General features: G+C 55.4%; 1 protein-coding gene across 1 annotated transcript in view; it reads right to left on the reverse strand.

Moving 5' to 3' along the window:
* The window catches only part of FAM53B (family with sequence similarity 53 member B), a 74,916-nt gene that overhangs the window by 48,992 nt on the left and 12,647 nt on the right, over positions 1 to 13,277 (reverse strand). The window contains exon 3 of the mRNA XM_042908050.1: positions 4,611 to 5,389. Within this exon, the coding sequence (XP_042763984.1) occupies positions 4,611 to 5,389 (779 nt within the window). The remainder of the gene's footprint in view (positions 1 to 4,610; positions 5,390 to 13,277) is intronic.

The following is a 13,277-nucleotide window of genomic DNA, read 5'->3' on the forward strand; positions in this document are numbered from 1 at the left end:
AAAGAGCCACGAGTTACTGATGAGCATCTGTGATACCCCTCCGGCGGCTTCGGGCCACAGCCCCCTGCCCTTCCGAGCCCCCAGGGCCCCAGCCAACCCCGCTCGCCTGGACTCGACTCCCAGACTCGTCCTGGATCAGTGCTCGGCACAGTTGCTACCTCGTGCTTCTCCCCTGCCCCACGCTGCCCCCGGCCAGCTTTCTGGGCCCCTCAAACATCTGCTAACACAACAGTTGCTGCCTGTTCTGGGGCTTGCTCCAGGAGGTTTGAGGACTCAGTGTGTGGGCAGCTGCGATCAATCAAACCTCTGTTTCAGCATCCCGACCCCTCCTCACAAATGCCTCGCTTCTGTTTGAAGCACTGTTGAGAAATACAATTTGTTGCTCCTGCAGGCTGACCAGCTTGGAGTCAAAAATACAGCAAGGACTGGGACACCCAGGGGCACGGCATTCGGCGGGTACCTCTTTTTAATTGTGGCTTTTTTTTTTTTTCCCCCTGAAACCTTGGCTCCCACGCATGCGATCCGGGCCTAAATGGCCACGCACGGCGCAGGTCTCGCTGGGAGTCAACCGACGCTTGCCAGCCACGCCAAGTCTCCAAGAAGCGATAACTAATAAACACGTCGGCAAAAGTCCCGCTGATAAACAACTCCGATGCTCAGGCCGGGCCCTGCTCTCAATGGCACACATTCACACAGAACACCGGGCAGAAGGGGTCATGTGGGGAAAGCCGAGCGGGAGGTCAGCACCATGTGACCCGGGCAGGGGCGGGCGCGACTGACACTCCGGGCCGCCTTCGGGCAGCTGCTCTGGGAGCCGCGTGGCTACGATGCCAATTCCGGGGCGGGGCGGGCCTCCCTGGGCCGGGTCCTCGAGCCGGTTCTCCCAGTGGGGACCCTCCTCGCTGCAGCCTCCCCCCTCCCGCTGCAGGAGCCGCCTGCAGCCTCGCTCGGCATCCCCGTCCGTGCGCTGGGCGCTGAGGTTTTAACAAGATGTGAGCAAAGGCGGACAGGTCTGAAGGCAATCGCTGACCCCCCCCCCCCGACCCACCGCGGTCCGGCCTCACTGCCCGAGAGGCATCGGCCACTGCCGGCCAGCTGTGCCCAGGGGTGCTGGCCAGGGGCAGGGCGGGGCATCCGGTGAGCTCCCAAGACCATGTCTACCTAGTCCCACGGGCTGCAGACGTGACACAAAACGCTCACACGTGGCCAACCTCCTCTGGCGGAGGTGGTTCCGAATCCGACACCGCTTCATGACCCTCGGCTCCGAGCACGGAGCTCACCGCGGGCCGAGCTGAGCGGCAGGGCAGGCCTCCTCCCCGTTCTCAAAAGGAAAGGACGAGGCAGGAAGAGGAACAAAGAAGGAGAAGTAAATGGCAAGGGCAGAAAAGGGAAGGGAAACACAGAAGGAAAGAGATGGGCAAATAGAGAAAAAAGGGAGTCCTCACAAGGGACTGAGTGTGCCTCCTGGGGCCATCACCCCCGTCCTAGTTCTGCCTCTGGAGTCGCCCAGAACGAGCCCACGCCTTCCCTCCCAACATGTGCAACAGCAACGCCAGGGGCACCCGTCCGCACTCCCTGCGCGCCAGCCGGGGCGCTAGGTCGTGCGTGTACACACAGGCAAGGATACACACACACGTGTTATCAGTAGATACAGACACACATGTACGTTCACACGTACATATATCTGCACGTCGCAGACACACACGTACAGGTTGACACGTTATACCCACGCGCACACATGCGTTATTTCCCTTATTCTTCCGGCAGAAGCCACAGCAGCTGTGGGGACGATGTGCTTTGCTGCACAGAGATGTCAAGTAATTTGCCCAGGGCTGCCAGCCTTCTGCCCCTCATCTGGACGCCTTCTGATTTGTCGCTGTGCCCCCAGGCCCCAACTGCAGATCCAAAAGTGAACACCATGTTCTAGAAGGACGGCAGTGTCCGCAGGAGGGGCTGGATGGACGAGGCTTCAGGGGCTCTGGGTACCCCCCACCCTTGCTCCAGGCACCCTGACTGATGGCCAGAGAAAAGCTCCTGCATGCTCACCCACACCCCGGGAGGTGTGCCCTGGGCCCGGAAGGCTCCGGCCCCAGTCAGCGCCTCAGGAAGCCGGGGTTTCTCAGAACTCCCCGTACTCCGAGGGTCTAACCGGAAAGGCACTCTGCACCTTTGATGTGACGATCTCATACACCTGGTCCCAGATCTACGCACACAAAGGGGCTCCTTCACAAAAATGCTCAGTTAGAACCCCCTGCCCCCAGGAAAGTGAGTATTTACAAACCAAGATCACAAGACCTACAAAAAAGGGTCCAAGATCTAGGTTGGAGAAACAGAGCAGTGCCGACCCTGGCTACAGGCCTGTCTTTCCATAGATGCGCAGCCCCTGCTCCTGCCCCAGCAGTTACAAATGCTGAGAAAGCCACAGCTCACGGGGGCTGGTATCTGGGCGGTCCCACGTCAGCTGTCACCTGGCCAGGGGCAGGTGTCTGTATACCAGTGACATGCTCAGCTCCTGGGGTTCCCAGGCAGAGGACCCTACACGTTCCAGGCTGGATCCAGGGCTCTCTGCAAAGGCACTGGAGTTGCCCTAGGCCTGGCTTTTAAAAGGCTCCTGGAAAAGCAAGGCCCACCTCGCGAGGCCATAAATTATACAATGGGGGAGCCAAAGCAGGCGGAGCCCCGCGGAGACAGGACTGGCCGGGGCTCTAGAGGCTTGGTCGGGGTGGCTCAGGGTCCAACCCCAGGGCTCCAGTCGCCCCCTTCTGGCACACACACTTCCCAGGGGCCCCTTCTGCACTTGCCCCGGACTCTGCCCTACCCAGGCCTTGGCTAGAGAAAGGCGGGAGGAATCAGGGCGGCCTCACCGGGATCTTGGAGGCCTGCCTGGAGCCAATGAAGCAATCTACACATCTGGGCACAGCCCCACTGAGCAATAGATTTTGAAACAGTTTCTACCCGAGTGAGGACGGGAAACGTCTCCAGTGACGCCAGTGGTGTTACTCCGACTGGTGGCTAGTAAAATATAATAACACGTGGAAGTTGTTTTTATTACCTATCTAGCTTATTAGGTAATAAAATAAGCTCAACATTAAAAACTTCACTGAAGCCATTTATCGCACCCAGAACTCAGGGCTCTGGGTTTCCTTCAGAAGTCACCCAAATCTGTCACCTTTCCAGCCTCTTTACCTATTTAAATTTCTCCAGAGAAGGAAAATTCCACTCGCGTGTCCAACACTGATGAATGTGTTCGGCCGTTGTCTAGCTAGTAAAGCAAAACATGTCCACGACTCAGGAAAAAGAAAGGGACACACCTGGGGGCAGCGGTGGAAGAAATGGAAACTGGAAAATGAGGGCAGAGGATGGAGGTTTCTTCCCCAACATGGGGGAGGCAGAGTCTGTCACGAGCCTGTCCTCCAGCTGCCCCGGGCCATGGCCGGGCTCTGGAGCCAACAGCCAGACAGTCTGGACTCTGGGGCAAGGTGCCTGCTCAAGACTTGAGACACCTGCCCCTCTTCTTTTTGTGGGCCAGGGGAGGGGAGGGCAGGTATCTCTAGGCTGGGAGGGGGTCTAGAGAAGAGAAGGAAATGCCACCGACAGAAGCGGCATTTTTACTCTACAGCAGAAGGAGGTCCGGCTGAAAAGGCAGCCCTGGGCACTGAAGGAAGGCCGTCAGGTCCAAGAGGAGCCGCCACGAGGCTGCCTGCCCAGAAGTGGCCACGGGCTGCATGAGCGAGGCCAGCCGGTCTGGGTCCCCTCACACCCAGCGGCGACCGATGCTTCCACAACAACACAAGAGGAAGGGGAAACCATGGCACGCAGCGCAGGACCTCCTAGACACAGGACACAGACTGCATCCCACCCCCCACCCATCCCTCCCCGGGCCTCACTGTCAAACTCACAACCTCAGGCCCCCTCGGGAAGAACCAGACGCAGGGGGCGCTCAGGCTCGGAGACTGCCCTGAAGACAGAATATTAACCCCCAAGTTCAGCTCGTTCGAATCAACACCCGCGATCAGTGTCAGCACGAGGCGGGGCTCTAAGACACAGAGGATAAAGTGCACGGGCGGGCGCATGTGGCCGGAGGCCTCGCCTACGGTGAACGGCGAGGCGGACGGAGGTGGCACAGAGGACAGCAATCACAGCGTCTTGATGGTCTCACGTTGTTGACAGTTTAATCCCTCACCCTCTAAAACCATTACCCACAGTCCTGACCCCAGGACCAGCCTAATCCGAGGGACAATGAGTCCTGGCCTGTGCTACAGGGACGGGGTTTCAGGCACAGAGGCTCCAGCGAGGTGCCGGAAGGGGATCACCAGTGCCGGGTGACAACGGCCTGCCCCCGTAACGCCTCGCCTCCCGCCATCTGCCTGCCCCTGTACCGCCAGCACCGTGCTCACAGGGAAAGAGCATTTCTGACTTTTCTGATTTTAAAGACACTAAAATTAAAAACCGAACTTGGTATCATCGTTCTTCGAAGAGGATTTTAAAACACAGGGGAAGAACCCACTGCTGGGCCCCACGCATCTGCCTGGGATGGGCCAGGAGCAGCAGAGGCGCCCACGAGCACCCAGGTGCTCCCGCGGGGCCTCCCGTGTGGCCGGGGCTCTTACCTGCGCCATCTTAGCAAGGTCTAGGGAAGGCCTCTGCTCCTGCACCTCCTCTGGGCGCCGCCGCTTGACGCCGACCTTCTTGTCGTTAAGGACGCACGGCTGGGAGCGGCTTCGGGACAGCCCGCTGGAGCGCCTGGCCAGCTCTGGTGTGGAGGCAGGTGTGCTGTTGGCTGAGGGTGGACAGTACTCCGCAAAGGAAAACTGCTCGTGCGAGCAGGAGAAGGACCGCTGCATGTCGAGCCGGCCGCCTCCCACGGGGGTCGGGTCAGGGCTCCAGATGTCGCCGGCCTGTCCACAGGTGGCCGAGCCCGGCGCCCCTTGGCAGGGCTGACCTCCAAAGCGGTGGTGGAACCCTGCCTGGTCATAGGGCGAGGAGAGCGCATTGGCCCGGGAGGGGAGGCTGAAACTAGAGCTTCTCTGCATGGTGCTGAAGCCGTTGGAATAGCGCTGGACGCTGCCCCCGCTGTAACAGCGTCTCTTCTCCACCGGAGTCCAGACTTTGGAGCCCAAGGGCCTCCACGATGTCCGGCAGCTGGACATTTCATCGGAGAAGGACAGTGACCGGCACTGGCGTTTGCTGGGGGGTGCTGAGGGGTTCCCGTTGTGGTCGCTGAGGCTGAGGTCTTTGATCAGGTTGGTGACCGCGCAGGCGGTCGCTGCCTCCCGGTGCCACAGAGCGCCGTCCTGACACTTCTCAGGCAGGCACTCCCAGATGCTGGCGCTCGGCTGCTCGATCTGAAGAGGGCATTTCCTGTCCAGGTCTCGCCATCTGTCATTTTCTGGTTCAGAAATGACAAAGAGAAAACAGGATTTGAGAAGGCCTCCATGCCAGCCCTCTGCCTCCTCACCAAGAGTTCATCTTAAACAGGATTCTAGAGCCAGGAAGGCTCTAACTGTGTAGACGAGAAACTGAGGCTCGGAGAGGGGACGGGAATCCCAGAGTTTTGCATCAGGAGCAGAGCAAGCCTGAGCTGCACGTACCACACTCCCCACCGCCCGCCGGCCTCCTGGTATAGCTTCCTTCCCAAAAGTCCGTACTGCCTCCCAGGAAAGTCCAAAACAACAGTTTTCACCCAAACGCCTTCCCATTTTATAGATGGGAAATCGACCTGCCCCACCCCTCCCCTGGCCTGCAGCGTCAGGGCAGTATGTTTGTTACGGTCTCTCCCAGTGCTTGGCTGCTCTGGGGCTGGGACTCAATGCCCTGGCAGAAGACCAAAGAGGAGTCTTTTGCTAAGCGGGAGGGTCAAGGTCGAATTGGAGGGTGGGTACTGCCAGGTTAGTTCATCTGAATTCCATCTCGAGAATACTTGCTGACGATAGAAACTGGAAATTGATTTATGCCTCCACCACCATGCTCTTCAACATCAATGTCATCACCAATAGCCGCCAATCATAGAGCACTCTCCTTGTGTTCACCTGATTTCTCACGGCATCGAGGACACTTAAAACCGTTAAAATCTGGGGGCGCCTGGGTGGCTCAGTCGGTTAAGCACTGACTTCAGCTCGGGTCATGATCTCACGGTTCATGAGTTCCAGCCCCGCGTCAGGCTCTGTGGTGACAGCTCAGAGCCTGGAGCCTGCTTCGGATTCTGTCTCTCTCTCTCTCTCTCTCTCTCTCAGCCCCTCCCCCACTCATGCTCTGTCTCTCAAAAATAAATAAACGTTAAATTTTTTTTTTTTTTAAACCGTCAAAATCTGTAGGAGCATGTCTTGGGCTGCACAGACTTAAGGGTACAATTGAAACTTACATATTCAGGCCTCTGCTTGAACACATGAATAAAGAAGCTACCTCCCCACCCACCCCCCCCACTAGGAAATGCTGACTTTGCACTTGAACCTTTATTTTAGTGAAATATTCAGGACCTATTTGTTGTTTTTCTACTATAGAATCAGGCACTGTGCTGAGAATTTTAGGAGGGCAGGCACAAATACACCTGATACAGTTCTGGTGTTCAAGTTCATAACACAAAAGCAGAGTTAAGAAATACGTTGTGCTTCCAAGGATCAACATATTGGCAAGGTTCTGGCTTTCTTGACACACGTTTATAAACTGTACACACAGGAATGTACAGAAAACTACGGCTCGAGTCGTTCAGCCTGTAGAAGGACGGACGTAAAACCTGAAATGACATTCAGCTAGGGGTTCGATGCTCACCGATTCTCACAGCACTGCAGTCAGTTACTCCCACGGGGGAGCAGATATCCCCCTGGCCGCTGTAACCCACAAGGCTCCCTGTGCACCATCACTGCCCAAGTGGGGAGACAGAGGCTGCAGGAAGTTGAGTGAGCGGCCCGGGGCCACACAAATGACCGCAGCCTGGCCCAACCCAGAGCCCTGTTCTTTTCACTACACTGCAGCGCTGAGGGGAAGGAACCACAGGGAGCCCGACATCGGCCCTGCCCTCCACGAGTTTAGGAGTCGTACAGGGTGGACCATCCACTCAGAAAACCACGGTGAAACCCACAGGAGTGCACCAGTCTGCAAGGACCACATAGGGTGCAACCCCTAGGCCCAGATCCCCACCACTTAGGCCACTTCTCAAAGGACACAGAGAGACATCAAAGGACAGACCCTGGGCTGAGTGTCGGTAGCTACTGGACAGGCTCAAAGGGAATTGACCAGTGAGGCCCAAAAGGAGGCTCACGAGCCCAAGATAAGCCAACTTAGGGCTAAATGTGACACTCTCATCTAGGGTGCCCTGCCACAGTTATGAGACACGTCTAAGGAGTTGGGACCCTGTGCAGGGGACGTGGGAGGAACCGGCCAGAGGCCATTCCCACAAGGGGGCCTCAGAAGCTGGAGACGCGGGGGAGAGATTTTCCAGAAGCCCAGACCAGTTGGGACCAAACCAGGCCAGTCACCAAATGTTCAATTCACGTCCCTCTCCGTATCCTCCTGGGCCCCGGTGCACGACAAGTCTCCATACATGGCCCGTTCACTAAATTTGACAAATTATCACCATGAATCAATCGCCTTTGTGCAAGTAGCATTTATGTTGTTCGAAATAAGTCTTCACTGCCCACTGTCCCTGGAGCAGCCACTATTCTTTTAAACCAGTTTCGATTTGACATTTGTTAGCAGTTGAAAGATCAGTAAACTAATAATAAAGGAAAATTATCTGTTATCTGCTTTGCAAAAAGAAGAGTTACCCTCAGAACCAAGTGAAGATTTGCGTGTCATGATGTTCTGCAAAGTGACACGAGTGACAGCGGAACGGGAGCCACAACTGAAACGCCCTCCAGGCGGGGCTGGTGACATAAACGACCAGGGAGGAAGACAGAGCATGAAAACAGGACCGTTTCAGAGAATGCTAATGATGTAATTCCAAACCTGAAAACAACAGGGCAGAAAAACCATATGGATATAGCAGGATTCCTATTTTGTCAAATATGTATGTTATCTGTGAAGATTAAGAGAAAATAAACCAAAATGTTCACAGTCGAATGAGAGATAGCTACATTCTCTATAAGGACAAATCTATTTCCAAAAGTGAGGGGGATGTGGCCACCAAGCCTACTGGTGCGGGCCCGGGGTCACGGCCAGGGCCTATGATCCCAGCCTCCTCTGGGTTTGCTCCTTCGGTCTTTTAGGGAGTTCTCTTACGGTAACACTGGCCACCAACTTCTCTTTGGAGACAGGGCCCGGAGGCATCAGGTGGGTCAGGAATGCGACCAACTGAGGAAGGACCCAGGGAGCCCAGCCACAGAGCAGCGGGGGCCCCAACATGGAGCCACAGTAGCCCTGCTTAAGGAACCCAAGGCTCAACACAGACTGCTTCTGTTCGAGGCCTTGGGAAACCCGTGAAATTAAAAAGAATTGATCCCATTCTCAGAGGAAACTACTTTCTATTCCATTTTAATTTCACTGCGCTGGAACTTTCCCATCTCCAGGGAAGTCATGAGAAGTAAGGGGACTTGGGAGTCAATTAAGCAGAACATTCGGTCCCTCTCATCTGACAGCACCATTCCTCCCCCATGGCCACCTCGTGATCTTGGTGCATCCTGACAGGATGCACAGGCCTCCCCATTCCAGGCTCACCTCCTCACTGCCTCCAGAGAACTTCTCGGGGCCCATGCCTAGCATGGTCTGACCCCACGCAGTTGCCCATGCATGGCCTTGCAGAAAGAAGGCAAACGTTTTAGCCTGGCATCCCGACCCCGTCTCCCCAGTTCACCCTGCTCTAGACACCCTGAACTTCCTGTGACATCAGACATCAGACAAGAAGCAGGCAGAGTCAAAACCATCTTCAAGGACCCCTGAAAGAGCCCGTAAAGCACCCTCCCCCTGGTTTGTGGACACAGCCCAGAGAGTAGTTCTTACGTACCAGCTACCCTTAATAAAGCGGGAGTTTAGTGAAGCAGCCTCAGGAATGGGTACAGGGAACTTCTGTGAGAGGAGGTAGGTGCCCCAACTGCGTTCAGGGTCCCTCTCGAATCCCCGGCGGGGACCGGGTCGGATGGCTAGCGCTGGCGTGCTCCTGTTTGCCTGGGGGAACCACTCCGCTCTGTTTCAAGAGTAACCCTCTGTGACCCTAACGGTAAGATTTCCTCGTTGAAATGATTAAGACTCGGTTCTTAACTGGGTCCACCGGTCAAACGTGAGCACGATGTGTCTGCAATGAATCTGCAGTTTCCCCCCCTCCCAAACATCAGCTCTTTCACGCCCTTGCGCCTTTGCAAAGGCCTGGACTCTTCTCCTCCTGCCTTCATCCTTCCAGCAAGGGGCTCTTTCTAGTCCAGAAGAGCCAACTCCACATCACCTTCTCTGTAGATATGCCTTCTCCGTATTAGCCACTAGGCGCCCACAGCTCTCTGTCTGACTTTCGATCTTCCGGCCCAGACGTTGACTGAACCCTAATTATCTGTTTACGTGCCTGCTTCCACTGAGCCACAGGCTGTCAAGCACAGACCCAGCATGGCCGCCCAGGGCCCGGCACGGAGCCTGGCACACCGCAGACCTCAGCCGGTGGCGGCGGGTGCAGGAAGGAACGGACAGTGTGCCGGAAAGCGGCAGAGCCGGCTGTGGGGGTTCGCTTGGCCTCAGTGGTCTTTTATCCTTGGTCAGGGAGGTACAGGCTGGGCTCCGCGTTCAACTTCCCACTTTACCGAGGCCACGGATAGCTGCATGGGAAGCGGCCAGGAGTCTGGTTAGCGCTACGATGTCTGGGATTCTCTGGAAACACCACGCACTGCCCAACGTGGAGCACTGCTTCTGTGCCTCAACAGCAGCCAGGGGGCCACCTGGTCTGTCTGAGGGACAGATAGTATTTAAAAAAATTTTTTTTTCATATTTATTTATTTTTGAGACAGAGAGAGACAGAGCATGAACAGGGGAGAGTCAGAGAGAGAGGGAGACACAGAATCTGAAACAGGCTCCAGGCTCTGAGCTGTCAGCACAGAGCCCGACGCGGGGCTCGAACCCACGGACCGTGAGATCATGACCTGAGCCGAAGTCGGACGCTTAACCGACTGAGCCACCCAGGCGCCCTGCGACAGATAGTATTTTAACGGTTACTATTTTTATCGCTTGAAGAAGTATAACATAAGAAAAGTAAAGACAATGGAGGCTATGTTTAGCCTTTGTGTTTTCCCCCTTCACTCAAGGAACATAAAGCGATTTGCTGGGTCAGGTCATCAGACAAAAGAAACAGGAATAGAAACCACTTTTTAATGGCAAACCGCCCTGAGCTTCTGGCCCTGACGTCACACTGTACAAAAAGGACCTCAGGAGGGCTCTGAGGAGAGGACACCGGATGCCCCCGCCCCTCCATTCAATATGACTCTGCACAAACAACTGTAACTCTTTCAAAAGTGACCAGGGCCACGGACCTGGGGAGTCCACTGAGCAGGGGTCACTTGGGAGGGTGGGAAGGGTACGGACACGAGTTTTGAGTCTCAGCTCTGCAGAGTTACTTAATCTCTCAGGGCCTCAGTTTCCTCATGTGTAAAATGAGAGTGACAGACAGTGATGCCCTCGCAGAGCTATTTTCAGAACCAAACAGTTGCTTGGAACAAGGCCCGCGAGGGCACTGCGGGCTCTGCTCCTACCGCTGAGGCTCAACTCTCTGGCAACTGGGCACCAAGCACTGTTGGGAGTGCCGGAGTGGCAACCTGTAGGCTCTATGGCAGGATTTCCTCCGTGTGGCTTGGGACCCCCTGCAGGAGCATCCCTTGGGGTGTTACAGTGCAATTCCTAGGCCCAGTCCCTTTCTCAGGAAACAATCTCTAGAGGGGAGGAGTCTGCATTTAAGCAAGCTCCTCTACGTCCGGCTTCGGCTCAGGTCATGATCTCACGGTTGGTGGGTTCGAGCCCCGCGTCGGGCTCTGTGCTGACAGCTCAGAGCCTGGAGCCGCTTCGGATTCTGTGTCTCCCTCTCTCTCGGCCCATCCCCTGCTCGCTCTGTCTGTCTCTGTCTCTCTCTCTCAAAAATAAGTAAACATTAAAAAAAAAATTTTAAATAAGTTCCTCAGGTTATTTTGTGGCAAAATTGCTGAGAACTGCTCCTACAGGCTACTCGGGGACCTGGGTTCTCAAACACCTTTGTCAGAGTGGCAGCCACACCCAGGAAGCTTCTAGAGGGTTGACCAGTCCAGCCTCTACAAATCTGAATTCAGAACACCATTAAAAGTTGGTGTTCTGCTGTTTGTTTTCAGACAGGAAGTCGAACTACAGACAAGGAAAACTTTTACCCTTCAAGTACTTAGAGGGCCCTTTCCCGCCGGAGGGGGTGGGGGCCCCAAGTTGCACAGCAGGTCCTGGATGGAGATGGAGAGCCGCTGGAAGAGGCCTGGGAAACCAGGGGAAGAGTCTGAGGCCTCTCACCTTCTCCCTGGGACACGCTGACGCCGGGCCTCTGGTGGATGTGGGCACAGCACAAAGGCACCAGCCACATACGCTCTATGCAGTCCTCATTACGTCAACCTTCAGCAGCATCTAAAGCTCCTCTGTGCCCTGGTGAGCCATCTTCACAAGTTGGGGATGACTCACAGGGGAGTGTGTGTGTGTGTAAGGTAAACGCACACCAGGCTCTACCTCGAGACGGGAGGACAAACCACACAAACTTACACAAAAGCATACAAACCATCCGGTTCTCTCACTGCGACCTCCACAGGGTCTTTCAGAGCCGAGGCTTGATGTCCGAGCCTGAAGTTTCTGGAAGACTACCACCACCTCAGCCGATGCTCACACACATGGGAACAAAACCCCAGGTCCCCCAGCCCCACTCACAAGGCCCCAGTCCAACCACGCCCAGACTAAGGAGGGCAGAGGGCTGCTGGGTACGCAGATCTAGAGCTCAAAGAAAGAAAACACTCGGAGGAACACAAATAGCATTTGACCTCAAATGTTCTTGTTTCCATTTCTACCCTTGAACTTGAAGGAAAATTCCAAGGGCCCAGATTCTTAGGGGCCTATGGCCTTCTTGGGTTCAAGAGATAGAGGAGATTTACGGCCCCGGGTATCTGTGTGCTGTGTTTTATAGGCTGCCTTATGGTGACATAACCACAGCAGAATGTGGTTTCTAGAAAAGGTTAAGCACCTGAAGCAGAGACCCAAGATATAAGATTCTTGTAGCCTCCCAGGCCTGGGTAACAGGCCTCCAGCCAGATCAAGACTGGCTGACTCATTCTTGGATTTCACACCTATCTGCTTGTGCTGACGATGTGCTGTCTCCCCAGCCCTGTGGGTTGGGTTGTGCTAACTTAGCCTCGGGGCTGCAAGGACTCTACCCTTGATTTCGGGGTAGAAGTTCTCACCAACCCTTTCAATGGGAAACTGGAGAGGTGTCCTTCTGAAGACAGCGTTACTAAGTCCGTCCCACAAAAAGAACACAGGGGGAAGACATGCCCCAATGAGACGTGCACGGTCCCACAATGGGGTCGCTGATTTTCAAACGAACTTCTAGAGCCCCCTGCCAACTGGAGTGCCTCTTTCTCCGTGTCATCAGGATGGAGACAGATTTAATTCAAGGCTGTGTCAGGAAGAAAACGTTCTTGGGCTTTGCCTGACTGGGCCCCATCCTCTGGATGTGCCCTCTTGAGTGCGATGAATCATAAAATGTCAGCTGTATCTTGGGTTCAGGCACACTGACACAGGACACCAAGCTCCTCGGCCAAGGCATGAGGACAGGGATTAGGACAGCTGGAGAGAACACTCCAGCAGCTCCATCAAGGGAAGCAAGAAGGCTGGCCTGAGGGGCTCTAGGAGAAGCGAGGCAGCTGGTACCCTTCAGAGTGGCGACCAGGGCCCTGCCCTCCCCAGCTGGGTAGGACGGCCCATGGCGGCCACCGCAGCTTCTGGGAAGCCTCTGCTCTTACAAAAAGAGGCTTGGTGGGATCCCCAAACAAGACAGTGCAGAGGGGTAAAAACCATACCAGACTGAGCACCCGTCTGTATGGGGCAGGGAGCACTGAGGCCCTGTGATGGCCCATTCAGCTCTGACCCAGACCTCCAGCCCCACCCCTGGCTTCCAGGGGCATTCAGAAATATGCACGGAGCCAGGATTCCCAATGGCAACAAAAACTGTGAAGGGACAGAAAGGTCACTTTTAACCATCATCTCCTTTAGATCCCCATCCTGGTTGTGGGTACATAAACAGCATGGCACACGGGCACCTGCTTGCGATTCATCTCTAAATTGATGCGCCCGGCAAAGCTGAGAGCCAT

The sequence above is a fragment of the Panthera leo genome, chromosome D2 (assembly GCF_018350215.1).
Source record: "Panthera leo isolate Ple1 chromosome D2, P.leo_Ple1_pat1.1, whole genome shotgun sequence".
Lineage (NCBI taxonomy): Eukaryota > Metazoa > Chordata > Mammalia > Carnivora > Felidae > Panthera > Panthera leo.